Genomic DNA, 25,868 nt, shown 5'->3' with positions numbered 1-25,868 from the left:
AATTAAAAGTTAAAAAGAAAAAGTCTGAAAGTCTGAGGCAGAAGAAGAATGAGGACAGCATAGCTTACAGAAGACCTTAGTGGTATCATGGCATGAGCTAAAAGTAGAGCATGGGTAAAATGATGAGTTAGCTTCAAGGCATTCACTGTGTGTAGAGGGGGCACTTGTTCCACAGAGCTAATTGATAATCTCTTTAAAGAGTTCACAGCTCTGTATAATGAGCCCATTATACAGAGCGAAGTAAGCCAGAAAGATAAAGACCATTACAGTATACTAACACATATATATGGACTTTAGAAAGATGGTAACGATAACCCTATATGCAAAACAGAAAAAGAGACTCAGATGTATGGAACAGACTTGTGGACTCTGGGAGAAGGTGAGGGTGGGATGTTTCAGGAGAACAGCATTGAAACATGTATATTATCTAGGGTGAAACAGATCACCAGCCTAGGTTGGGTGCATGAGACAAGTGCTCGGGCCTGGTACACTGGGAAGACCAAGAGGGATCGGGTGGAGAGGGAGGTGGGAGGGGGGACTGGGATGGGGAGTACATGTAAATCCATGGCTAATTCATATCAATGTATAACAAAAACTACTGTAATGATGTAAAGTAATTAGCCTCCAACTAATAAAAAAAAAAAAAAAAAAGAGTTCACAGCAAGGAGGGGAGGGTGGGATAAATTAGGAGAAAAAAATTGACATATATACACTACCAGAGTACATCAAGGCTGTATATTGTCACCCTGCTTATGTAACTTATATGCAGAGTACATCATATGAAATGCCGGGCTGGATGAATCGCAAGCTAGAATCAAGATTGCCAGAAGAAATATCAACAACCTCAGATATGCAGATGATACCACCCTAAAGGCAGAAAGCAAAACAGAACTAAAGAGCTTCTTGATAAAAGTGAAAGAGCTGAGTGAAAGAGCTGGCTTAAAACTCAGCATTCAAAAAGCTAAGATCATGGCATTCAGTCCCATCACTTCAGGGCAAATAGATGGGGAAAAAGTGAAAACAGTGACAGATGGGGGAGGAGCTAAGATGGCGGAGGAATAGGATGGGGAGACCACTTTCTCCCCTACAAATTCATTGAAACAACAGTTGAACGCTGAGCAAACTCCACAAAACAACATCTGACCCCTAGTAGAGGACATCAGGCACCCAGAAAAGCAGCCCATTGTCTTCGAAAGGAGATAGGACAAAATATAAAAGAGAACAGTGACAGATTTTATCTTGGGGGGCTCCAAAATCACTGCAGACAGTGACTGCAGCCAGGAAATTAAAAGATACTTGCTACTCGGAAGAAAAGCTATGACAAGCCTAGACAGTGTATTAAAAAAGGAGAAACTTAACTTTGCCAACAAAGACCCATCTAGTCAAAGCTATGGTTTTTCCAGTAGTCATATATGGATGTGAGAGTTGAACTATAAAGAAGACTGAGTGCTGAAGAATTGATGCTTTCAAATTGTGGTGCTGGAGAAGACTCTTGACGGTCCCTTGGACAGCAAAGAGATCAAACCAGTCAATCCTAAAGGAAATCATCCCTGAATATTCATTGGAAGGACTGATGCTGAAGCTGAAGCTCCAATACTTTGGCCACCTGTTGGGTACAGATGACTCATTGGAAAAGACCCTGATGCTGGAAAGATTGAGGGCAGAGGGAGAAGGGGACGACAGAGGATGAGATGGTTGGATGGCATCACCGACTCAATGGACATGAGTTTGAGCAAACTATGGGAGATGGTGATGGACAGGGAGGCCTGGTGTGCTGCAGTCCATGGGGTCACAGAGAGTCGGACACGACAGAAGGACTGAGCAACAACAATGTGTAACATAGATTGATGGTGGGAAGCTGCTGTAAAGCAGAGAGAACTCAGCTTAGTTCTCTGTGATGACCTAGATGGGTGCGACAGGGATGGGTGAGGGGAGGTTCAAGAGGGAGGGAATATATGCACACATATGGTTGATTCACTTTATTGTACAGCAGAAACTAACACAGTATTGTAAAGCAATTATAGTCCAATAAAATAAAGAATCCATGGTTTAAATATAATCACAGTGGGCCACCTTAACTGCTCTAGGTAAGACATGCACACATGATTATCTGTGGTTAGGAGAAAGAAAGAGAACATTATCTTAATTTTCATCATAATTTCTGGGAATAAAAGAGACAATTTTTAGGAGCTTGGATGTAGTGGCAGGGGTGGAACTCATAGGTGTTATTAAGGAAATATAATAGGTATTATCAAGGAAATATAGTGATAGTTATTATTAAGGAAATATAAAAATATAATTGGATAGAGAGTGACTTGTGAGAAAAGGTGGTCAAAAGTGGTCTGAAGAATTGCTAAGCTATTATGAGATTAGAGCTGAGAATATATTCAATTTATTAACAGGTAGCCTGTGCATTAAAGATAAAGGATCTTAACACCAAACTCACAAAATTCTGGAGAGGTTAAAATTTAGTCTGTGAGCAGGTAAGTTAGGAAGCCATCCATGGTCAGTAGATGCCAATAGTGTCATAAAGAAAAAGCCATGCTTATTAACATCGTATCATGATCTTATGACCAAGTGTGCTGGAATCCTAAGGTAAACGTAGATGTTGAATGAATTCTTAGGTTATCCTTATGAACAAGGATTTCAAAATACTGTTAAGGATAATATGCGTAAGTGATTTATAACTGATTTAAAGAACAATTGTTAAGTTTTTTCTTTTGAGTAGTACTCCATCTAGAAGAATACCTCTAGGGCATTGTTGAAGAATTTTCTCAGATGGGCCCTTTTCGGATCGTATAATGGTATGCTGCTCAATTCTCTAGACTATTAACTAGAAAAGATACAGATCATCAGGTAAGGATTATGGGCTGAATCTAACATAATGATGTTTAACTGGGGCAAAGGCAAACTTGTAATTAGTCAAGTCACCCAATTGGGTAGACGTGAAACAAGATACGTAGAACTTACTTGTGGTATCTACAGTAGCTGATGTAAATGTGGTCTGGGTCAAGAGTGTTTTGCACTCCCTGTGATCTTAGATCTTAGACTGCATGTCACAAAGTGGTTGGCATTGTCAGCCAAAGCGGAAGGGGGGTGGGGGGATGTGCGTTGGTGGGTGGGGAGGAGTACATCTTGGTTTGCGTGCATGCTAAGACTTCAGTCATGTCCAACTCTTTACAACCCTGTGGACTGTAACCTTGCAGGCTCCTCTGTCCTCAGGATCCTCCAGGCAAGAATACTAGAGTGGGTTGCCATGCCTTCCTCCAGGGGCATCTTCCTGACCCCAGGGTCGAACCAACATCTCTTACATCTTTTGCTTTGGCAAGTGTGTTCTTTAGCACTAGAGCCACCTGAGAAACCCACAACTTGGTTTAGGCCGATTGCAATACAAGGGGAGGAGAAATAGGCAGAAGAAGGAATATAAGCCTTTTCATCTGAGAAAGTAAAATTACTGGGTATATTTAACTGCAGAGCTAAATTATGTATACCATAGTCACACATTATAAATATTTGGAAATTGTCAGATAGAGTTCAAAGTGAGTGAATGAATGCTGCTTGATGTAAGTTTGTGGGCTATTAATTCACAGGAATTTGCTTTGTTTACTTCTTAATTGTGTGACTTTGGGAAAGTCTCTTAAGCTTTGTAAGCCTTAACTTGCTGATATTTAAATGGAAATAAAACCTATCTTGTTAAATTGCGGTTAGGACTAAATCAGATAAGTAATGAATATAAAACAATTGTGACATTATTTTTTTGAAAGATTTGTAACTACATGGTCTTTTATTATATTGTCAAACACTCAGAATATCTGATAATTAGGAAAAATTCAAATTACAAATATATGGACAAATCAGGAGAGTTAAATAGAATATGTTAAATAAATGTGTTAAATAGAATGGAATATTTAATGTTTAAGTGGGAACTGATTTTCCAAGTGGCTAGTTAGTTCATTAGCGAATACTTTTGTCTTGAGAAAACTTGCCTTCTAACCACCATTGTAACTACAGAGGCTTAAGTAATAACTATTCAGAAAATAAGAACAATTTGTATATCTAACTAGCCAGGCAAAACGCATAATATTATTTTGAATAATATTCATACCTTGTTTAAATTATGAAAAAACTTGAATAACAATAGAAATTATTAGGAAATAATTGTAACCTTTTTCAAAATTAGTCTTAAATTCCATAGTAACCAATCTGAATCTTATCAGACATGGTTTAGAAATGAATCTGAAAAATTAAATAGCAAAGACTTCCCATCTATTTTAGATATATCTATTCAAAAACCTCATTAAAGCATATTTCAAAAGCTTCTTAAAATTTCAGTCAGTAATTTTTATTCATTTTAACTCTTATAAGTAACTTTTGCTGTAATTTTAGGGATTTAGGCTGTTCTTTGCAGAAAGAATTCTTTCATCAATGAATTATTTCCTCATATTTTCTTTTCCAACTTGAATAATTAAAATTTCTTTAACTTTCTCTGGTGATGTTTTCCTCTTTTGTTGCCTACATTCCTCTTTAGATGTGAAACACAGAATTATACTGTTTATTGGATATAGTGATAATTTATGTATCCTATGTCATACTGTCGCCAACTACAAATTGGCACTCGCCATAGGAACTTGCTATTTACCTCTGAAAGAAAATGTTAGTCACTCAGTCGTGTATGACTCTTTGTGATTCCATGGACTGTAGCCTGCTAGGCTCTTCTGCCCATGGAATTCTCCAGGCAAGAAGACTGAAGTGGGTTGCCATTCCCTTCTCCAGCGGATCTCTCAAACCTAGGGATTGAACCCATATCTCCTGCGCCTCCTGCATTGGCAGGTGGATTTTCTACCACTGAGCCACTTGGGAAGCCCTCTACAAAGATTAAATCATGTGCTGCTGCAGCTGCTGAGTTTCAACACCCATTGAAAGGAGTTCAGGGTGGAGAATAGAAATTGAGGCATTCTGTGCTCAGGGAAAAACTGGCAGAACAGGGCTTCAGATAGATATTTTCAGGAGCTGATTTTATGAGCCCAATTCTCATATTTCCTCATAACTAGAAAAGCACCACAATCCTTCATGGAGATGACTGCTTCTTGCGACTAACAGAAACATATAAAAAATATGTATTTGATTGCATGTATTCGCTCTTCACCAAAATCACATACATACCCATCCTTCCCCTGCCCTTTGGCTCTTTGGAACAGCTTCTCAGAGCTATCTGATGAGATGTATCCTGGGGCTAAGTCCTCATTTTGTCCCAAATAAAATTTAACCCACAACTCTCATGTTGTACATTTTTTAAAGTCAACACTGTCTTTTAATGAACAAGAAAGCTTTATTATGACTCAAAGAAAGTACTATCCAATATTCTTTCAAGATTAAAAATATCCTCTATTTCTTTTTTTAACTAGGGAAAAAATTGCCCATTTAGAAAGTTTCTTTATGGCATAAATGAAAGCTGAAAATTAAATCTTTTTTCTCCTTACTCCTATTTCTGCACATTGATTTGCACTGTAAATTCCTTAGGGGTGTAGTATAAATTATAAAATAGCTATGTTTCCTTCCCTCATAGATTAGCTATTTATGAAGGAAACAAGTAAGGTGTTTTTATAAGTAAAACAGCAATATCAATGAAAATTTATTTTTTAAAAAGATAGCCCTATGTTTTACTTCATACCTGTGTCATTGTAGCTCAGTCGTGTCCGACTCTTTGTGACCCCATGGACTGTAGCCTACGAGGCTCCTCCATTCCATGGGATTTTCCAGGCAAGAGTACTGGAGTGGGTTGCCATTTCCTTCTCCAGGGGATCTTCCCCACCCAGGGATTGAACCCGGGTTTCCTGCATTGCAGGCACACATTTTACCCTCTAAGCCACCAGGGAAGACCCTTACTTCATTTTTTTTTTTTTTAGTTGACTTACTTCATACAGTCAACTAAAAAAAATGAATCATGTATTGAATCTTGAATTTCAGTAAACTAAATTAGTACATGTACATCTAATTCTCAGAAGCAAAGTTAGTGATCATTTTAATATTTAGTTCATCTTCACTAGAAATGCCACTCAGTTTTATATATTGCCAGCAAAAATTGGGGTGCAAAGTATAGATTATTTTAAAAATTAAATAAAACCCTTAACGAGAAGCAGGGCTTCATTGTAGAATGCTCTCTCTAATGTATATGATTTAATATTTTATTAGGTTTCTACTGATGTAAATTTTGGAAAATGCAAATTGTCAAGGTAATTGGCCTGTATTTTCTGGCTGGACTTGGAGAGTGAAAAAATGACTACTATGAGGAAAGAAAAATAAGCTAACACAATTTCTTTTCACCCCAAAGCAAGCATTCACTGTATTTTTTTCAGAATTCTCTTCTGAGGTTTAATGAAGGATATTCAAGACCAGAAGAAATGGTATATTAAAATTTAGGGTAAATAAAAGTAGTTGGCTAAACCTCTGTTGAGATTTGAGGAACAAGTAGACTATGGCAGTGGTCTCCAACCTTTTTGGCACCAGGGACCATTTCTGTGGAGGACAATATTTCCACAGACCAGGGGAAGGAGGAGACTGGTTTGGGAGTGATTTGAGCTTGTTACATTCGTTGTGTACTTCATTTCTATTATTATTACATCAGTTTTGCCTCAGATTATCAGGCATTAGATCCTGGAGGATGGGGACCCCTGGACTATGCGACAGGCCTTTAGATTTCATAAGGGAAAGATCTGAACTTGGGCCATATAAATGGACAACATTCTTCCTTTATTTCAGTGGAATTCTCAGTGATAGGATTTAGCATTCCAGGTTAATCTAAGGGTAAAGTTTCCATTTTTCCTTTTGATATTCTCCTTGGGGTTCCCACAGCAAGAATGCTGGAGTGGTTTCCCATTCCCTCCTCTTCACTGTACAGTTACGGTCATTGCACATGCTGGCAAGGTTATACTCAAAATCCTTCAAACTAGGCTTCAGCAGTACAAGAACCCAGAGCTTCCAGATGTATAAGCTGAGTAGAGAAAAGGCAGAGGAACCACAGATCAAATTACAACATTCACTGGATCATAGAAAAAAGAAAAGAATACAAGAAAAACCTACTTCTGCTTTATTGTCTATGCTAAAGTCTTTGACTGTATGGATCAAAAAAAAAAAAAAAAAAACTGGAAAATTCTTAAAGAAATGGGAATACCAGACCACTTTACCTATCTCCTGAGAAACCTGTATGCATATCAAGAAGTGACACTTAGAACCTTAAATGGAACAACTGACCGGTTCAAAATTGTGAAAAGAGTAAAACAAGGCTGTATATTGTTGTTTTATTTAACTTATATGTAGAGTATATCATGCGAAATGCCAGGCTGGATGAATCACAAGTTAGAATCAAGATTGCGAGGAGTAACATCAACAACCTCAGATATGCAGATGATACCACTCTAATGGCAGAAAGCAAAGAGGAACTAAAGAGCCTCTAGATGAGAATGAAAGAGGAGAGTGGAAAAGCTGGCTTAAATCTCAGCATTCTAAAAACTAAGATCATAGCAAATAGAAGGAGAAAAAGTAGAAGCAATGGCAGATTTTATTTTCTTGGGCTCCAATGTCACTGTGGATGATGACTGCAACTATGAACTTAAAAGGCACTTGCTCCTTGGAAGGAAAGCAATGACCAAATAAACTTAATACATGTGAATATGTGAAAGAAGACTTTTTCAGGCTGGGCTAGGCTTTATGAAGGCACATAGCAATGCTGTTCACAGGGAGATTTGAAGAGTTGCAGGTCAAGGTTTATTACATCAAAAAAAATAAAAAATAAAAAGCAGAGACATCACTTTGCCAACAAAGGTCCATATAGTCAAGCTATGGTTTTTTCAGTAGTTGTGTATAGATGTGAGAGCTGAAAGAAGAATTGATGCTTCAAATTGTGGTGCTGGAGAAGACTCTTGAGAGTCCCTTAGATTGCAAGGTGATCAAACCAGTAAACCCTGAATATTCACTGGAAGGACATTGAAGCTCCAATACTTTGGCCACCTGATGCAAAGAGCCAACTCACTGAAGAAGACCCTGATTCTGGGAAAGACTGAGGGCAGGAGGAGAAGGGGGTGGCAGAGGATGAGATGGTTGGATGGCATCACCGACTCAGTGGACATGAGTTTGAGATAAACTCTGGGAGTTGGTGATAAACAGGGAGGCCTGGCATGCTTCAGTCCATGGGGTAGCAAAGAGTTGGACACGACTGAGCAGCTGCACAACAACCACCTCTAAATGTAGATCTTTCTTAAGAGTTGTTCTGGGTCTTCCCAGTGCACCAGGCCCGAGCACTTGTCTCATGTACCCAACCTGGGCTGGTGATCTGTTTCACCCTAGATAATATACATGTTTCAATGCTGTTCTCTTGAAACATCCCACCCTCACCTTCTCCCAGAGTCCACAAGTCTGTTCTATACATCTGAGTCTCTTTTTCTGTTTTGCATATAGGGTTATCGTTATCATCTTCTAAAGTCCATATATATGTGTTAATATACTGTAATGGTCTTTATCTTTCTGGCTTACTTCGCTCTGTATAATGGGCTCCAGTTTCATCCATCTCATTAGAACTAATTCAAATGAATTCTTTTTAATGGCTGAGTAATATTCCATGGTGTATATGTACCACAGCTTCCTCATCCATTCGTCTGCTGATGGGCATCTGGGTTGCTTCCATGTCCTGGCTATTATAAACAGTGCTGCGATGAACATTGGGGTGCACGTGTCTCTTTCAGATCTGGTTTCCTTGGTGTGTATGCCCAGAAGTGGGATTGCTGGGTCATATGGTAGTTCTATTTCCAGCTTTTTAAGAAATCTCCACACTGTTTTCCATAGAGGGGACTGGGATGGGGAATACATGTAAATCAATGGCTAATTCATTTCAATGTGTAACAAAAACTACTGTAATGATGTAAAGTAATTAGCCTCCAACTAATCAAAATAAAAATAAAATAAAATAATATAAAATATTTGAAGAAAAAAAAAAAGAGTTGTTCTTCTTTCTGGGTGTACTTGCATCTCTATACTCTCCTTTAGAAATTTCATCTTGTCGAAATACTCTGTAGATGGCTCATAACAGTACATCTTCATAACACAGTGAGCTCAGCTCCATGTCCGTGGTGAACTGAAGGGGTGAGATGGGGCGTGGGAGGGAGGCTCCAGAGGGGGGGATATGTGTATACTTACAGCTGATTCACCTTGTTTCACGGCAGAAATCAACACAACATTGTAATGTAATTATCCTTCAATTGAAAATAAATTACAAAAAACAGTACATCTTCAGTTCTAACTCCTTCTTTTGGCTTTTTATGTATATTTCCCAAATCACAAATATATTAAAACTGCATTTATCAATATTCCTTTTAACATTTACTTCTCATTCTGTTTTTTTCTCTGTCAGTACTTCCAAAATGATTCTACTTATCTAAGCTCTTTGTCTCTGACTAAGTGTGCACTCAGAGACTTTGCATCCACTTTGTATTGAAGTGAATGAAGAACAGTGGAATATGCACCCCCAAAATATGCCACTTTGGCAGAAGAATGATTTTAAAGGCACCTGAAAAACAGCAGGTGTGAGAAGAGCATTCTAATCTCTCCTTTTCTTTCCAAAAACAGTAGATTAAAATCTTCCATGTGAAAGATGTATTTCTTGTACTAGGAGAAAAAGAAACACTCTTCAACAGGGGATCAAAGCCAAGAGAATTCTGTACAGACCTTGTTAAAATAATTCTCACCTTCCTTTCGCTTCCTCACATAGCATTACTTTTCCACAGCTGCTTCTCGCTTTTCTTTGTTCAACCTGGTATAAAAGCATTTAGGCTTTGCCACTTCCTTGACTATTCATTTCCTTCTGTAAAACTTATATTAAATAAATTTGTATCCTTTTCTTCTGTTCATGTTTTATTTTTGTTTGATTTTCAGGCCAAGGCTGAGGAGTCTAAGAAGGTAAAGATAACATTTTGCTTCCTCTATAGCATTAATCTGTATTGTATCTACCTTCCACACTCTCCTCTCTGTTCCTACTTTTATTCTTTTTATCGGAGTATTATGGAACCTTCTTAAATAACTTGGTTCATCTGTATGAGAGAATTTTCAAGAGCATAATATTAACCAACTCCTGTTCTTGCTCCTAAATCTTCCACAGCTCCTCACTATTGGATAATATTTAGTATTCTTGAATTAATAATTTGGGAACCAGTCTGTCTTAGACTATTTTTCAAATAATCTTTTTTCCTCCACACTCTCCCATGTACCTAATTTTGCAACAAAGATACCTGTCCTCAGAATGCCTTCAAGGTTGAGTTAGAAATCAACAATGCTAGGAATCCTGTATTGTTTCCCACTCCCAACTCCAACCTCCCATTTTTATTGCTAAATAGATCTCCCAATTAAAACTAAATTTTTATTTTCCTTTCATTTAATTTAGTAAGTTATCCATGGATGTGACTAATATTTAATAAAATGTAAATATTAATTGAGTAAATTAATATAATCACATTAATTAACTTATATTAATTAAATTAATCCACTTACTTATATAATGTATTTAAATTTAACAAGAAGATATTATATTATCTTCCTGCTAAATTTTATTGTCAGAGAAATAGGTATTTGCACTTCCTTACTTCAAGAGAAAACCAGGGTTCAGGGTTGGCAGCAAGTCCCCCTACGAAGTAGGCATGCCCTCTAGTGGCAGATTCACCACACTACAGGCCTGGACTCATGCCACCCAATTCTGAAGTTCCGGCTGCAATTTTTTTCTAAAAGAATATGTCCAACAGGCATTTTTTCTGAGTATGACGGAGTATAAAAAAATTACATAATGTCACCTTTGTGTATGGCATTAAAAACTGAAAACCAGCAAACTTTGGGGTAATAAACAGATAAGTTTAAAGAAATAAAAGGACCTAAAGTTTTCATGTGTTAATATTTTGGACGGAAATAAGGACCTTTCTGAGGGAAATCTGACAGAAAGAAGGAGATTTTTGACAGAAAGGAGGTCTTTTCTGGGAAAGAAACTTGACAGAAAGAAGGTGTAGTTTGTACTTATCACCTCGATAAATTGGGGTAAAAATACTCAAAGTAACAATTTACACAGGTGGAAACATGACAATAAAAACAGTTCTGCTGTGTGTATGAGAAATAACACATAACAAGATTTTTATTTCAGCACGCACTCAATTTTAAAAAAAAGTACCATATTTCTCAAAGTTAGCATCCATTTTACCATTGATGCATATAAAGAGAATAGATATTTTTTAATCTTCAAAAATGGTATTTCTAGTTTCAAATTTACTTTAAATACCAGTATAGAGTGTATAGAGTGTATGTAAGACAGATACCAATCCATAACAGGTGCAAAATAACATGTCTTTTCAGGAAATGTCAGAAAAAAAACTAAAAAACAAATAATATATACCATCCATTTTTCTAAATCTACTAATTTTTTACATGTTTTTTCTAGAATTTTTTTTGGAGGGGAGGAGAATTCAGATAGAAACTAGATAGAAAGGAGATTTCTGACAGAAAGTCTTTTCTGGGAAAGAATCCCGACAGAAAGAAGGCGATTTCTGACAGAAAGAACGTCTTTTTCTAGGGGAGAAACCTTACAGAAAGAGGGAGATTTCTGACAGATGACAGAAAGAAGGACGTTTCTGAGGGAAACCAAATGGAAAGAAGATTCCAGACAGAAACAAGGTTTTTTCTGGGAGATAAATCTGACAGAAAGAAGACTATTTCTGACAAAAAGGACATTTCTGAAGGAAATATGATGGAAAGAAGGGGAATTCTGACAGAAACAATGTGTTTTGGGGGCAGTTAATACTGACAGAAAGATGGAGATTTCTGACAGAAAGAAGGCCCTTTTTGGGGGGAAGGAAACCTGGACAAAGAAGGCAATTTCCGACATGACAGAAAGAAAGACATTTCTGAGGGAAATGTGATGGAAAGAAGGAGATTTCTGACAGAAAGTTCTTTCCTGGGAGAGAAACCTGACAGAAAGAAGACAGTTTCTGACCTAAAGAAGGATGTTTCTAGGGAAAATTGATGGAAAGATGGAGATTTCTGACAGAAAGGGTGTTTCTGAGGGAAACCTAACAGAAAGGAGGTATCTGATAGAAAGAAGGTCTTTTCTCGAAGAGAATCCTGACAGAAAGAAGGCAATTTCTGACCAAAAAAAGGAGAATTCTGAGGGAATCCTGACACAAAGAAGGGGATTTCTAACAGAAAGGAGGTCTTTTCTCAGAGAGAAACCTGACAGAAAAAAGGCACTTTCTGACAAAAAAGGACGATTCTGAGGGAATCTGACACAGAGAAGGGTATTTCTGACAGAAAGAAGGTCTTTTCTGGGAAAGAAACCTGACAGAAAGAAGGCAATATCTGACAGAAAAAAAAAAAGGATGTTTCTGAGGAAAACCTGATGGAAACATGGAGATTTCTGACAGAAAGAAGGTAATTTCTGACATGATAGGAAAAAAAGGAAGTTTCTGAGGGAAATCTGACACAAAGGAGGGTATTTCTAACAGAAAGAAGGTCTTTTCGGGGATATAAACCTGGCAGAAAGAAGGCACTTTCTGACAGAAGGATGTTTCTGAGGGAAACCTGATAGAAAGATGGAGATTTCTGACAGAAAGAAGGGTGTTTCTGAGGGAAACCTAAGAGAAAGAAGGAGATATCAGACAGAAAGGTCTATTCTGGGAGAGAAATGTGACAGAAAGAAGGCAAATTCTGACAGAAAAACAAAGGACGATTCTGAGGGAAACCTGACACAAAGAAGGGGATTTCTGACAGAAAGAAGGTCTTGTCTTGGAAAGAAACCTGACAGAAAGGAGATTTCCGACAGCAAGAAGGATGTTTCTGAGGGAAACCTAACAGAAAGAAGGTGATATCAGACAGAAAGAAGGTCTATTCTGGGAGAGAAATGTGACAGAAAGAAGGCAATTTCTGACAGAAAAAAAAAGGATGAGTCTGAGGGAAACCTGACACAAAGAAGGAGATTTCTGACAGAAAGAATGTGTTTTTGCGGGGGAGAAACCTGACAGAAAGAAGGGGACTTCTGACAAAAGGAAGAATGTTTCTGAGGGAAACCTGATGAAAAGGAGTTTTGTGACAGAAAGGTCTTTTCTGGGAGAGAATCCTGACAGAAATAAGGCAATTTCTGACAGAAAGAAAGACATTTTTGAGTGAAACCTAACACAAAGATTTCTAACAGAATATGTTTTGGGGAGAGAAACCTGACAGAAAGAAGGATGTTTCTGAGGTAAACCTGATAGAAAGAAGGAGTTTTCTGACAGAAAGGTCTTTCCTGGGAGAGAAACCTGACAGAAAGAAGGAAATTTCTGACAAAAAGAAGGACATTTCTGAGGGAACATAATGGAAAGATGGAGATTTCTGACAGAAATAAGGGTGTTTCTGAGGGAAACCTAACAGAAGGAAGGAGATATCAAAAAGAAAGAAGGTCTTTTCTGGGAGACAAATAGGGGCAGAAAGAAGGCAATTTCTGACAGAAAAAAAAGGATGATTCTGAGGGAAACCTGACACAAATAAGGGGATTTCTGACAGAAAGACGGTCTTTTCTGGGACAGAAACTTGACAGAAAGAATTTCTGACAGAAAGAAGGATGTTTCTGAGGGAAAACTGACAGAAAGAAGGAGATTTCTGACAGAAAGAATGTGTTTTTTGAGGGGAGAAACCTGACAGAAAGAAGTGGACTTCTGACAGAAAGAAGAAAGTTTCTGACAGAAACAAAATGAAAAGAAGTTTTCTGACAGAAAGGTCTTTTCTGGGAGAGAATCCTGACAGAAGGAAGGCGATTCTGACAGAAAGAATATTTCTGAGGGATACTGACAGAAAGAAGTTTTCTTCCAGAAAGATTTCTCCTGTGAGAGAAACCTGACAGAAAGAAGCTGATTTCTGACTGAGAGAGGGACTTCTCTGAGGAAAGCTGACTGAAAGAAGGAGATTTCTGACAGAAGGAGGGACTTTTCTGGTTGAAGTGAAAGTTGCTCAGTCGTGTCCAACTCTTTGCAACCCCATGGACTATACAGTCCGTGGAATTCTCCAGGCCAGAATACTAGAGTGGGTAGCCTTTCCCTTCTCCAGGGGATCTTCCCAACCCAGGTCGCCCACATTGCAGGTGGATTCTTTACCAGCTGAGTCACAAGGGAAGCCTAAGAATACTGGGGTGGGTAGCCTATCCTTTCTCTGGCAGATCTTCCTGACCCAGGAATCGATCCGGGGTCTCCTGCATTGCAGGAGGATTCTTTACCAACTGAATATCAGGGAAACCCTTTCTGATTGAAGCCTGATAGAAAGAAGAGATATGCCAGAAAGAAGGACTTTTCTTTGATGGAAATATGATAGAAAAAAAGGAGATTTCTGACAAAAGAAGGACTTCTCTGTGATAGAACCCTGATAGAAGAAAGATATCTATAAAAGTTATTTTATAGAAACCTGACAGAAAGAAGATCTCTTCTAGGGGAAAGTGAGAGATAGATTTCTGACAGAAAGAAGGACTTTTCTTCAAGGGAAATCTGACAGAATGAAAGATTTCTGAGAGAAAGTAGGACTTTTCTAAGTAAATTCTGAGTGAGGTTTGTAGGAGGAAATTCTGAGTGAAGGAATTTTATACTTATTTCAGAGAGAGGTTTGGTGAAAGGAATCCTGCTTATAGGTTAGTATAAAGGAATTTTTACACCTTGAAATTGAAATTTAATTTTGAGAAAATGAGATTTGAGATATTATTGTGAAGAATGAGATTCCATGTAATTATGGGGGAAAGACTGAGAGTCAGGGAAATCTGAGAGATAGGAGATTCCAAGGGAATTCTGAGAGTAAGTAGAGTCTGAGGGAATTCTAAGAGAAAGAAGAGAGTCTGCAGAATTCTGAGAGAAGAGTCAGAGGTAACTTTTAGAAGAATGATAACAGGAATTACTTTGAGAAGTTTGGTGAAAGGATATCTGAGTGAGGGAGGGTTTGATTTCATTATCCATGAGAAAGAGTATAAGGGAATTCTGAGAGGAGAGTGAGATGGTATTCTGAGAATAATAGTCAGAGAATATTCTGAGAGAAATCTATATCTATTATATTTTTAAATATTCAGGAAAATGTATGTTATTCTTACTTACAACTTTCCAGTTGCATTATACATGTTTGTACATCCATCGGAAAATTCTTGAGATCCATTGGACAGGAGAGTGTTAATGTCAACCTGAAAGAATTCGAAGTAATCATTTTACAAAGAAATTTATAATGTCATATTAATAGTCTATTGTTCAGAATACAATGGAAAACAATGCTGTTTTGGTTGTGGCTAACATCTACTCAAGAAAATTTGCTCCAGCTTGTATATATTATTTAGTGTGAAATAACTGTATCCTTCAAATAAATCTGGTTTTGGAGGGAAGAAAAGCTGTATATATAAACATCTAATCACAGTTATTTTTTTGTATATTTATGCTTTCCTTTAGATAGTGATGGAGATATCTAAGAGTGGTCTCTATTTCCAGAAAAGACCCTTTTAAAAAAGACATTTGACAGTAAGCTTTATAAAATTAATACCAAAGGCCAAAAGACACAGTTCCCCCAAATCATAGAGACAATGTCATTGAGGCAAGTATTGGTTGGCCAAAAAGTTCATTTGGGTTTTTCCATAAGATGTTACAGAAAAACCCAAATGAACTTTTTGGCCAACCTAATAGATCCAAGGTCTGGAATCTGGATGTGAAAAGGCTGGGTGCCAGAAAGTAATTTCATGTGACATCTTTTACTGTCTTTTTAACTACACTGAAGATCTTCTCAGTGAACATCCAGCGGAAAAAACTCTGGATCTAGAGGACTCCAAAATTCTCAGTACTAAGGCTTCCCTGTTGTGGAATTAGAGCATTTCACCACATTGTATTAGGTCCACAAAATAGCCCTCTCAAACATGTGTGACATATTCTGTGTTCACCAAACAAACTTTTATGTAACTTCACACAAAGTGAGACGACATGATGGTGAACCCTACTTTTTCTCATTTCAGAATGTATTATAATGTTGACTTTCCAGGTAATTCACTACTTGATTTTTTTTTTTCCCTTTAAAGAGTACATGACTTCAGGGATTACCTATCTTCATGGATTTCCAAGAATTTGTAGTTTCTGGATATGAGAAAAATAAACCCAGATCCAAATAAATCCATATTTATTCAAATGAGGTTCTTTTCTAAGAACTCTCTAGCCAGCCCCTTTTATTGAAAGCTTTCCCACTGAAATGCAGTGTATTAGTAGATATCCTAGGCTGAGTCATTCATCTAAACTCTGTGACCAAAAACTTTATGGTCTCCAATTATGTCATTTCACTCTATTTCAGTTTTCACATCTCCAAAAGGAAGGTAATAATAATACCTATTCTGGAGACAGGTTGTGAGCAATTAGTTAATCTGTGAAATGCTCAGTCAAGTGCTTGACACCTAGTAAACAATCAATGTTAGTTATTAATGATTATTAGCACATTCTCACTACCCCATGCTTCCCCATTTCCTCCTTCCCCAAATTATACAGTATGAACACAAAGATGACAGAATTAAATCACTTATTTTAAAAAATTAAGTTTTAGCAAAAACTAGCCATCAGCTCTACTAAATGCAACCACATTCTCTGAAGTAACATTTTTATGTAGGCCATAGACATAAAGCTATAATGATGTACATCTGACAGTGAATACTCTTGGTGGGGTCCCAGTGATGTCATTTGAGAGGGATAAGCTGACAGAGGTGAAGCTGCTGAATTTTTAAGAGCCCCAGGGGATCATCTGACAATTCATTCAAGTTAGAGTCCATAGCACACTAAAAGAATCCACAGAATTGATTCTTCAAACGCAAGTTTTCTCCTAACTTAGCTAGGTTAAGTGATCCTGCAAGTGTGATATTGTCCATCTGCAAAATTCTCTCTTCAAAAGGCAATTGTAAAATCTGCTGGGCACAATGCTCTCTGTCTTGTGAAAAGGGTTATTAGAAGTATATGCACAAGTACAATTTGATGTACATTCATTAATTTCCTAAACATCCAAGACTCTATAGCCAGTCAGTTTCAAATATTGGCTTAGAGAATTCATTCTGTGACCTTTTGTATGGAAGTAAATAACATTCTTAGAATCTTTTCCAGGCTTTCACCATGCATGTGATGTCAAATTCATATCTTCGCTATTTTTCTGGTGTAAAAAAAAAAAATAGACATTGCATAATTCTTTTAAAAAAAGATACTTGGAAGGAATTATTTGGCAAGGAAAAAGTTTGTAGGATTTCTGTATAAATCATACCCTGAATAAAAATCTATTTGTTGACTTTCTTTTTGTTTAAGGTATAATACAATAACTTCTTTAACAGCACAGGGATGAAAAAATGTGTCACCTTGGTGAGTGTGATCCTGCATTTCTTTATTAAAACATATAAATTAAAGATTTGTCCTGACCACATCAAAAGAAAACTAAATCAAGATGTAACTACTCACATTCTCTACTGTTTAGGAAATATTGTGTAAGAGGGGACATGGAGTTCTCTTTTATGAAACAAGACACACAAACAGGATGTGTGTTTCTTTCATTTTCCCTTAAAACATCTTGGCTTAGTTAAGCAGCAATGTCAAAAAAAAAAAAAAAGATGATGACTATAATCTATTCTAAACAATTCACCTCATTAAAATCAAGGTATTACCAATTTCTAAACAAGCATTGCTTGTTTGCCCAGAATATGTGGTCCCAACCATTAACTGAAGTATTTCGTAAAAAGGCTTTTTGACTCCACTTTAGGCTTTATTTGCAAATGATAGGTATTTTATTAGTTTTTAATATATCTAAACTTGCTGTTATAAGGACAATTTCCTCAACTATCAGCATGGAAATATTATCTGTAATATCATACTAGGTAATACTTTTTGCTTACTGTGTGACAGGCACTATTTTAAATACTGCATATATGCCTTAATTTGTTTGTTTCTTAATATGAATTTATAGCAAAGCTAAGTGATGTTACCTTTACTTAGAGATGAGGACATTAAGACTTAACTCACCTGATATGTAAAGCAGAAATTGATAGAGCTGAATCAATAGCTCTGAGAGTCTAGCTGTAGATTCTATGCCCTTAACCTTTAAGTCTACTGCCTTTCAAGGGCATTAGAATGATTTTCATGAAAATGAGTTCTTTAATTAATATGACTTTGAAAATGTGCATTTCTGTAACATAAAAAATGATGATTTTCATAGCCTTTGAGTTTTTAAAGTAAACGACATATATGGTTTGTTCAAAAAGAAACTTAGTCATTAAACTTTAGAAAATAGAAGAAATCTGCCCATGGATTTTACATATTTACTTGGGTGGTTTGATAGTTCATCATGAATAATTCTATAAAGAGTAAATAAGTAAATAAGTCTCAGGAGATCATATTGTTGGAGCACTAGAAGGAAGATTGGAACTAGTGTTCTAGTTGGAGTCTTGTTGTCCTCTGATTATAGAGATGATCATAGCTTATTAACTCATCACCTGTGTAATCTCAGTCTTGTTAATGGTCCCTTTAAGAAGCTGGTATAAGCTATGGGCCTCTTCAAAAGACTGTACATAATCAAATACATGCAAAATATTCTTACAACATATATTTTATGGCACTGTAAACCAATTTCCCTTGAATAAACAGCATCTTAAAAAGCATCAACAAAGAATGAAATTAGAACACTTCCTAACACCATACACAAAGATAAATTCAAACTGGATTACAGACCTAAATGTAACACCAGAAACTATAAAACTCTTAGAGGAAAACATAGGCAGAACACTCAATGACATAAATCAAAGCAAGATCTTCTATGACCCACCTCCTAGAATAATGGAAATAAAAACAAAAGTAAACAAGTGGGATCTAATTAAACTTAAAAACTTTTGCACAGCAAACTGTAAACAAGGTGAAAAGATAACCCTCAGAATGGGAGAAAATGATAGCAAATGAAACAACTGACAAAGGATTAATTTCCAAAATATACAAGCAGTTCATACAACTCAATACCAGAAAAACAAACAACCCAATAAAAAGTGGGGAAAAACCTACACAGACATTTCTCCAAAGAAGACATACAGATGGCTAACAAACACATGAAAAGATGCTCAACATTGCTCATTGTTAGAGAAATGAAGATCAAAACTACAATGAGGCATGCATCACTTCACACCAGTCAGAATGGCCCTCATCAAAAAGTCTACAAACAATAAATCCTGGAGAGGGTGTGGAGAAAAGGGAATACTCTTGCACTGTTGGTGGAAATGTAAACTGATACAGCCACTATGGAAGACGGTGTAGAGATTCCCTAAAAATCTAGGAATAAAACCACCATATGACCCAGCAATCCCACTCCTAGGCACATACCCTGTGGAAACCAAAATTGAAAAAGACATATGTACCCTAGTGTTCACCCCAGCACTATTTACAATAGCTAGGACATGGGAACAACCTAAATGTCCATTGACAGATGAACGTATAAAGAAGTTGTGGTATATATACACAAAGGAATATTACTCAGCCATTAAAAGGAATGCATTTTAGTCAGTTCTAATGAAGTAGATAAACCTAGAGCCTATTATACAAAGTGAAGTAAGTCAGAAAGAGAAAGATAAATATCATATATTAATGCATATATATGGAATCTAGAAAGATGGTACCAGTGAATTTATTTGCAAGGCAGCAATGGAGAAACAGACACAGAGAACAGACTTACAGACATGGGGAGAGGGGAGGAAAGGGTGAGATGTATGGACAGAGTAACATGGAAACTTAAATTATCATATGTGAAATAGATAGCCAATGGGAATTTGCTGTATGTCTCAGGGATCTCAAACAGGGGCTCTGTATCAACCTAGAAGGGTGGGATGGGGAGGGAGATTGGAGGGAGGATCAAGAGGGAGGGGGCATATGTATATCTATGGTTGATTCATGTTGATGTTTGACAGAAAACAACAAAATTCTGTAAAGCAATTATCTTTCAACTAAACATAAATTTTTAGAAAATTTTTAAAAATTATCAATTGAAATGTTTGCTTTTTTATTTAAAAATTAATGACTAATTTTAAAAAAGTATATATTGTATAAGTAATCTTTAATTCTTTTCACAACCAAATTTCAAAGAAAGAGTGATAATAATAAGTATTGTTGCTCAGTCACTAAGTCCTGTTATGGACTGCAGCACGCCAGGCTTCCCTGTACTTCACCGTCTCCTGGAATTTGCTCAAACTCATGTCCATTGAGTTGCTGATGCCATCTAACTATCTCATCTTTTGTCACACCCTTCTCCTCTTGCACTCAATCTTTCCCAGCATCAGGGTCTTTTCCAGTGAGTAGCTCTTCACATCAGGTGGCCAAAGTATTGGAGCTTCAGCTTCAGCATCAGTCCTTCCAATGAATATTCAGGGTTGATTTCCTTTAGGATGGACTGGTTTGATCTCTTGCTGTCCCAGGGACTCTCAAGAGTCTTCTCCAACACCACAGTTTGAAAGTATCAATTCTTCAGCCCTCAGCCTTCTTTGGCCCTCGACTCTCACATCCATACATGACTCCTGGAAAAACCATAGCTTTGAGTATATGGAACTGTGATCACAGTTAGCTTAAGTAAAAGTTGAAATTATGTTACTATCTTTGAAAAGTTGCTGTGCATGGTATTTTTGAGGTCAAGTTTCTTCCTGGTATTTGATGGTTAATACAATCATGCTTCTGCAGTATAAACAGTACAGTTGGATGTCTTAGTGTGCAGTTGCAGGTCTTCCCTGGTGGCTCAGAGGTAAAAGTGTCTGCCCGCAATGCGGGAGACCTGGGTTCGATCCCTGGGTCAGGAAGATCCCCTGGAGAAAGAAATGGCAACCCACCCCAATATTCTTGCCTGGAGAATCCCATGGATGGAGGAGCCTGGTGGGCTACAGTCAACAGGGTCGCAAAGAGTCGGACACGACTGAGCGACTTCACTCACTTTCACTTAAAGGAAGCAGTAGATAGTACTGAACTGCCAATAATGTGCTTTCATTAATTTGTGATGAGGATTTGCCATTCCCATTTCACAAGTGATAAAACCAAGGCTTAGACTGACAATTTGCAAAAGTCCACAAATTTGCTCATTTATGGATTCTGGAAAAGACCAGAATTTAAACTTTTGGGGGTTTTGTTTTCTCTTCAGAAAGATAAAAATAAAAGCTTTAGTGCTAATTGTGTGCCTGGCACTATCCAGGTGATTTACGTAGATGATTGCAAGCTCAAGGTATTTAGTATTTTCACCATCAAGCATGTAAGAAAAATGAGCCTTTCACAGGTAAAGAGACCTATCCCAAACCACAGCCAGTAAGTAAATTTTCCTCCTGTTGTGTTAATTGAGAATGGAAGGCCCTGATGATACTTTCTCCTGAACCATTTATTTCTCAGGGTTGTTTGTGTAGCTGCTAATTCTGAGAGATGAGATCACATTCCCGTGGACAAAGAGAAGGCTTGCTTGCAGCTTGCTATGAAAGCAGTGGATTCCCCATCTCAGGGTTCCACAATTGTGTGGCGGATCCCTGGATGTGTTGTGTCCGTCTGTGTCTGCTGTATTGTTCCCATGAGACCTGAGGACAATGCGGAAGTTGGGCAAATGTGCTGAGGTGCCTGCTGCTTGGCTGCAGTGAGTAATTCATTCATCTGTCTCTCATCTGAGACCTGTGTCTGCAGTCAACACCCATGGGTGCAGTCAGCACCCATGAAGTACATAATAAGCTAATCTTATAAGTAGAATGAAGTCAAATCCCAAACTTGACAATCCAAAATCATGTTTCTTGTCCCAACATCTTCGCTTGAAAAGTATTCCACTCCAAGAGGGAGGGAATATGTGTTTACATACAGCTGATTCACTTTGTTGTGCAGCAGAAACTAACACAATGTCATAAAGCAATTATACTCCAATTTTTTTTAATTTGACATAAATGCAGAATTCTTCTCTTGCAAGTAAATGAATAAAAATCATGTTAAAAAAGAACAGAAAAATTATCAACATAATTAAAAATTATAATAGAAGATAATATAGTTAACTTAAACTTTATCAATGTAATTCACGGATGTCATTTAGAAGCTTGACAATTACATAAAACATGTGGAAAAGAGCTTTGCCCCACCCATCCCTACCCCCCAATTCAGTTCTAGCTTCTCAGAGTCAGCCTTCTTTGCAAATCTGTTTGGGATTTATATTCTGTATCTAAATTGCTATCACATTATGCTGGATTTTTAAAATGTGTGAAGTTTCCTGTTAATTTGCTACAAAGGAAAATAAGAATTTACTTCCCTTATACCACACTCTATGTACTTAACATTTCAGCAGAATTCAAAATTTAATTATGTAAAAATTAATGGTGAAGTTAATATTCAGTGTTTACATGTTGTGAATATGCAATTAATGTTCATAGTTAAGTTTAGTTGTTTGCCATAATTACAGCTCTTGGATAGTGCTTGTTTACCCTAGTGTTAATAACTGTCTTACTTTAATGATCACTTATTCCCTACTATTACTTCAAACTCAACAAACTCCTTATCAGAACCAAGGCCTTCTCAATGATTAAACAGAGCAGACAGTGGATCTCTTCCTTATTTTTCATGGAGGTCTCTATTTCTTTTCAAGTCAGATATTGAACCTCTGTATGGATACTCTGCTTTTCATATCCTTTCTTTCCTATTTCCTATTTCTCAGTATCTTGATTCAGCTTCTTGGCAGATTTCTCCATTTCATCTTTCAAATATTCCACTAATGTTTTTTCTACTTTGGTTTACTATCTGTACTTTCCTATGCTCTGAATGACTTCATTTCTCCTTTCCTGAAAGTCTACTATTTAATTTCTGTCCAAAAATTTCTTTTCATGGTCTCTTCTGCTTCTTGCATTTCCTCTTGAGTAATTTTTTTCTCTTTATTTCTTTAATTTTCTTCTTTTTGCTCTTTATTTCCTCTGCATGTTTATTCTGACCTCTGCTTCTTTTTTTTAATTACTGTTATTATTATAGGATGTCCTCCAATGTCTGTTTATATTTAAGAATGAGGTAATAAAAACTCGTTGGAATTCAATGAGCAGAAGATGACTCATTGAGTAATGGCACGACGCATTCATCGTGGGATGGCTGCTCAGACTTTTCACTGGTGATTCCCCAGTTGTCTGTAGATCTTTCCTCTTAGACATTCTGCAGAGGACAGGGGACTGCTCGGTGTGCAGACCTCATAGTACTCTCATTTCCTGGCTGTGATGCTTCATGACAGACCAGTTGTGCCTGTAGTCCCTACTCCAGAAGCTCGTGGAACACCCTTGTTGGAGTTTTCTGTCCTTCTGCTTTCTGCCCAGAGCAGAAGGCGTAAAAGCAGATCCTAGTCTGGGAAACATGGGCAAGAAAGTGAGGATAAAGGGCTCACTGTTGTTCCTGTAAAGTTTACATCAAACTTTTTTTTTTCATTTTTAAAGATTTTTTTCATGTGGACCATTTTTCAAGTCTTTTATTGAGTTTGTTACAATATTGCTTCTATCATTTATGCTCTGGTTTTTTGGCTGAGAGGCATGTGGGATCTTAGCTCCCCAACCAGGGATTGAACCCACACCCCCTGCACCGGAAGGTGAATTCTTAAGCACTAGACCACCGGGGAAGTCCCTCAACTCTTTGTTTTTTTAATCTCCTTTCTAGCCCTCTCTTTCTGATGTCTTAGCTGTCTCAAATTTATAAAAATTTGAGGATATTATTTTCTTCCTTTTAGGTTCCCCCATTTTGTCTTAGGTTTTGGCTATCTCTGTGAAGTCAGTTTTCGCAAGTGCATTCATTTTCAAGCTTCCTAAAATATCTTGTCATCACTCATCTGTCACTCTTATTCCCCATCCTTTTCATCTTCCTGTGTGTTAACGTCATTTCATTCCTTATTCAGTTTATTTCTTTGTTTTAGTGGCTTTAAGGAGGAAGTACAGACAAATAGTAAGTTCAAGAGGTCAGGTTTGCCAGGACATTCTTTTTTTCTTTAAACAAGCAAGAAAGCAGATTGCTCATGAAACATCACAGGTGCTCCATTTGTAAATCGAATAAAACTTTTTTTTCCCAAGCACAACTTTTGTTAACAAAGAAACTGCTTGCCATTTGAAATTTCAAAGTCCTGTGAAATTTCCAAAAACAACTGAAAAAAACATGAATTTAGTCTTTGATCATGTGAACCAAGATAGAGCAAACAAAAACTAGATGCCAAGAGACATCATTTGTTTCATCTGAACTCATACTAAAAGAAGAAAGATGCAATTCTGAATTATTTTATAAATTTTCTCAAAAATATTAGAAGAAATGTGGGCAATTTATAATGGATGGCACCATTTTCCAAGTCCATTAAGACTTGATATAAACAGCTAAATAGCCATAATCATACAGGATACAATAAAACACACACACTGTTATTTCAACAAATCTAGATATTATAATTTTGCAAAATGATTTTCCAAGCTACTTGGTGATATATTCTTGCAATTTGTGACACCCAAAATCTCTGAAATGAAACAGCACCTTATAATTAAAAACAAATTATATCTTCCACAAAGTTTGTTTTCAGGAAAAGAAGTAAATTTGATTTGTTTATACCTGTTATGGATCCCCTGATAGCCATCACAAAGTCACATCACAGAGGAATCAAGATCATGACTTCAGGTTAAAAGCCTCTGTCACTTAAAATATAGTTATTTAATTCATAAGTAAAATATAACTCTTACTAAAAAGTTCAAATAATATAAACTTACATATAGGGAAATTTATAGCTCACCTTTTATTCTACTTAAATTCTATGGTTCTTTTCCATAACTGATTATTTTTAACAAATTGTGGGCATCCTTCTGAACTTCTTGTATGGAATTAGATATATGTGTATTTTTTTATATTTTATTTTATTTTTTCAGTTAAGAGAACAATGTCTGTTTTTTGTAACGAGTATAATTGCTCTAGTGTTGTGTTAGTTCTTGCTGCACAACATGAATCAGCCGTATGTATACGCATCTCCCTTCCCTCCTGAGCCTCCACCCCATCCCCCACCCCACCCCTCTCGGTCACCACAGCGCATGGAGCTGAGCTCCCTATGCTATGCAGCGGCTTCCCACTAGCTGCTTACTTTATACATGTATATAGTCAGTGTACATATGTCAACACTGCTATCCCAGTTTGTCCAGCTCCCCCCAGATATAGGTATGTTTTTATATACACAGTTATGCTTAAATATATAGAATGTTTTAAACAAAACTAAGCATGAAACATTTCTAACCTTAAGGATATTTTGAAGGCATTTTCTTATTAATACACTTAGGTCTAGATCCTGAAGAGTATTTCATGATTTGGGGCTGTAATTTTGTTCTGCCTTGCTCTCATTAGTGAATATATAGGATCTTTTGTTGCTATTTCAGTGGTGTAGTGTGTATCTTTGTAAATGTGTCTTTTTGTACACATGAACACATAAATAACATAAATTCCTAGAAGCAGAATTGTTGGGTTGAAGGATAAATGTATTTTACATTTTTATATAACCCAACAAATCATTTTCTGAAAATTAATATCAAGTCATCTGCCTACAAAAGGGTATTAGACAGCACTAAATATTACATCTCATTAATTTCTGCCAATGTAATTATAACAAGTTCTCATTTCTTATTTGGCATTTTTTCTTACACCAATGTTATAATTCCTGATTTAACTGTCAAGCATAATTTAGAAAATTAAAGAAGAGAAAAAAGTCTATTATATTTGCTCATATTTCTGATGATAGTTTCCTTTCTTCTTTCTTGATGCTTCAGTGTTTCTTCTCTTATTGGTTCCTTTCTGTTTAGAAAACTTCCTTTA

General features: G+C 36.8%; 1 protein-coding gene across 2 annotated transcripts in view; it reads right to left on the bottom strand.

Annotated features, from left to right (window-relative positions):
• The window catches only part of GLRA3 (glycine receptor alpha 3), a 188,665-nt gene that overhangs the window by 63,075 nt on the left and 99,722 nt on the right, over positions 1 to 25,868 (bottom strand). For both annotated transcript variants that reach the window (XM_070480668.1, XM_070480669.1), the window contains exon 5: positions 15,129 to 15,211. In XM_070480668.1, coding sequence (XP_070336769.1) covers positions 15,129 to 15,211 — 83 coding nt within the window. The remainder of the gene's footprint in view (positions 1 to 15,128; positions 15,212 to 25,868) is intronic.

The sequence above is a fragment of the Odocoileus virginianus genome, chromosome 18 (assembly GCF_023699985.2).
Source record: "Odocoileus virginianus isolate 20LAN1187 ecotype Illinois chromosome 18, Ovbor_1.2, whole genome shotgun sequence".
Lineage (NCBI taxonomy): Eukaryota > Metazoa > Chordata > Mammalia > Artiodactyla > Cervidae > Odocoileus > Odocoileus virginianus.
Note: the sequence above shows the minus strand (reverse complement) of the source record. Positions and strands in the feature narration are given on the sequence as shown.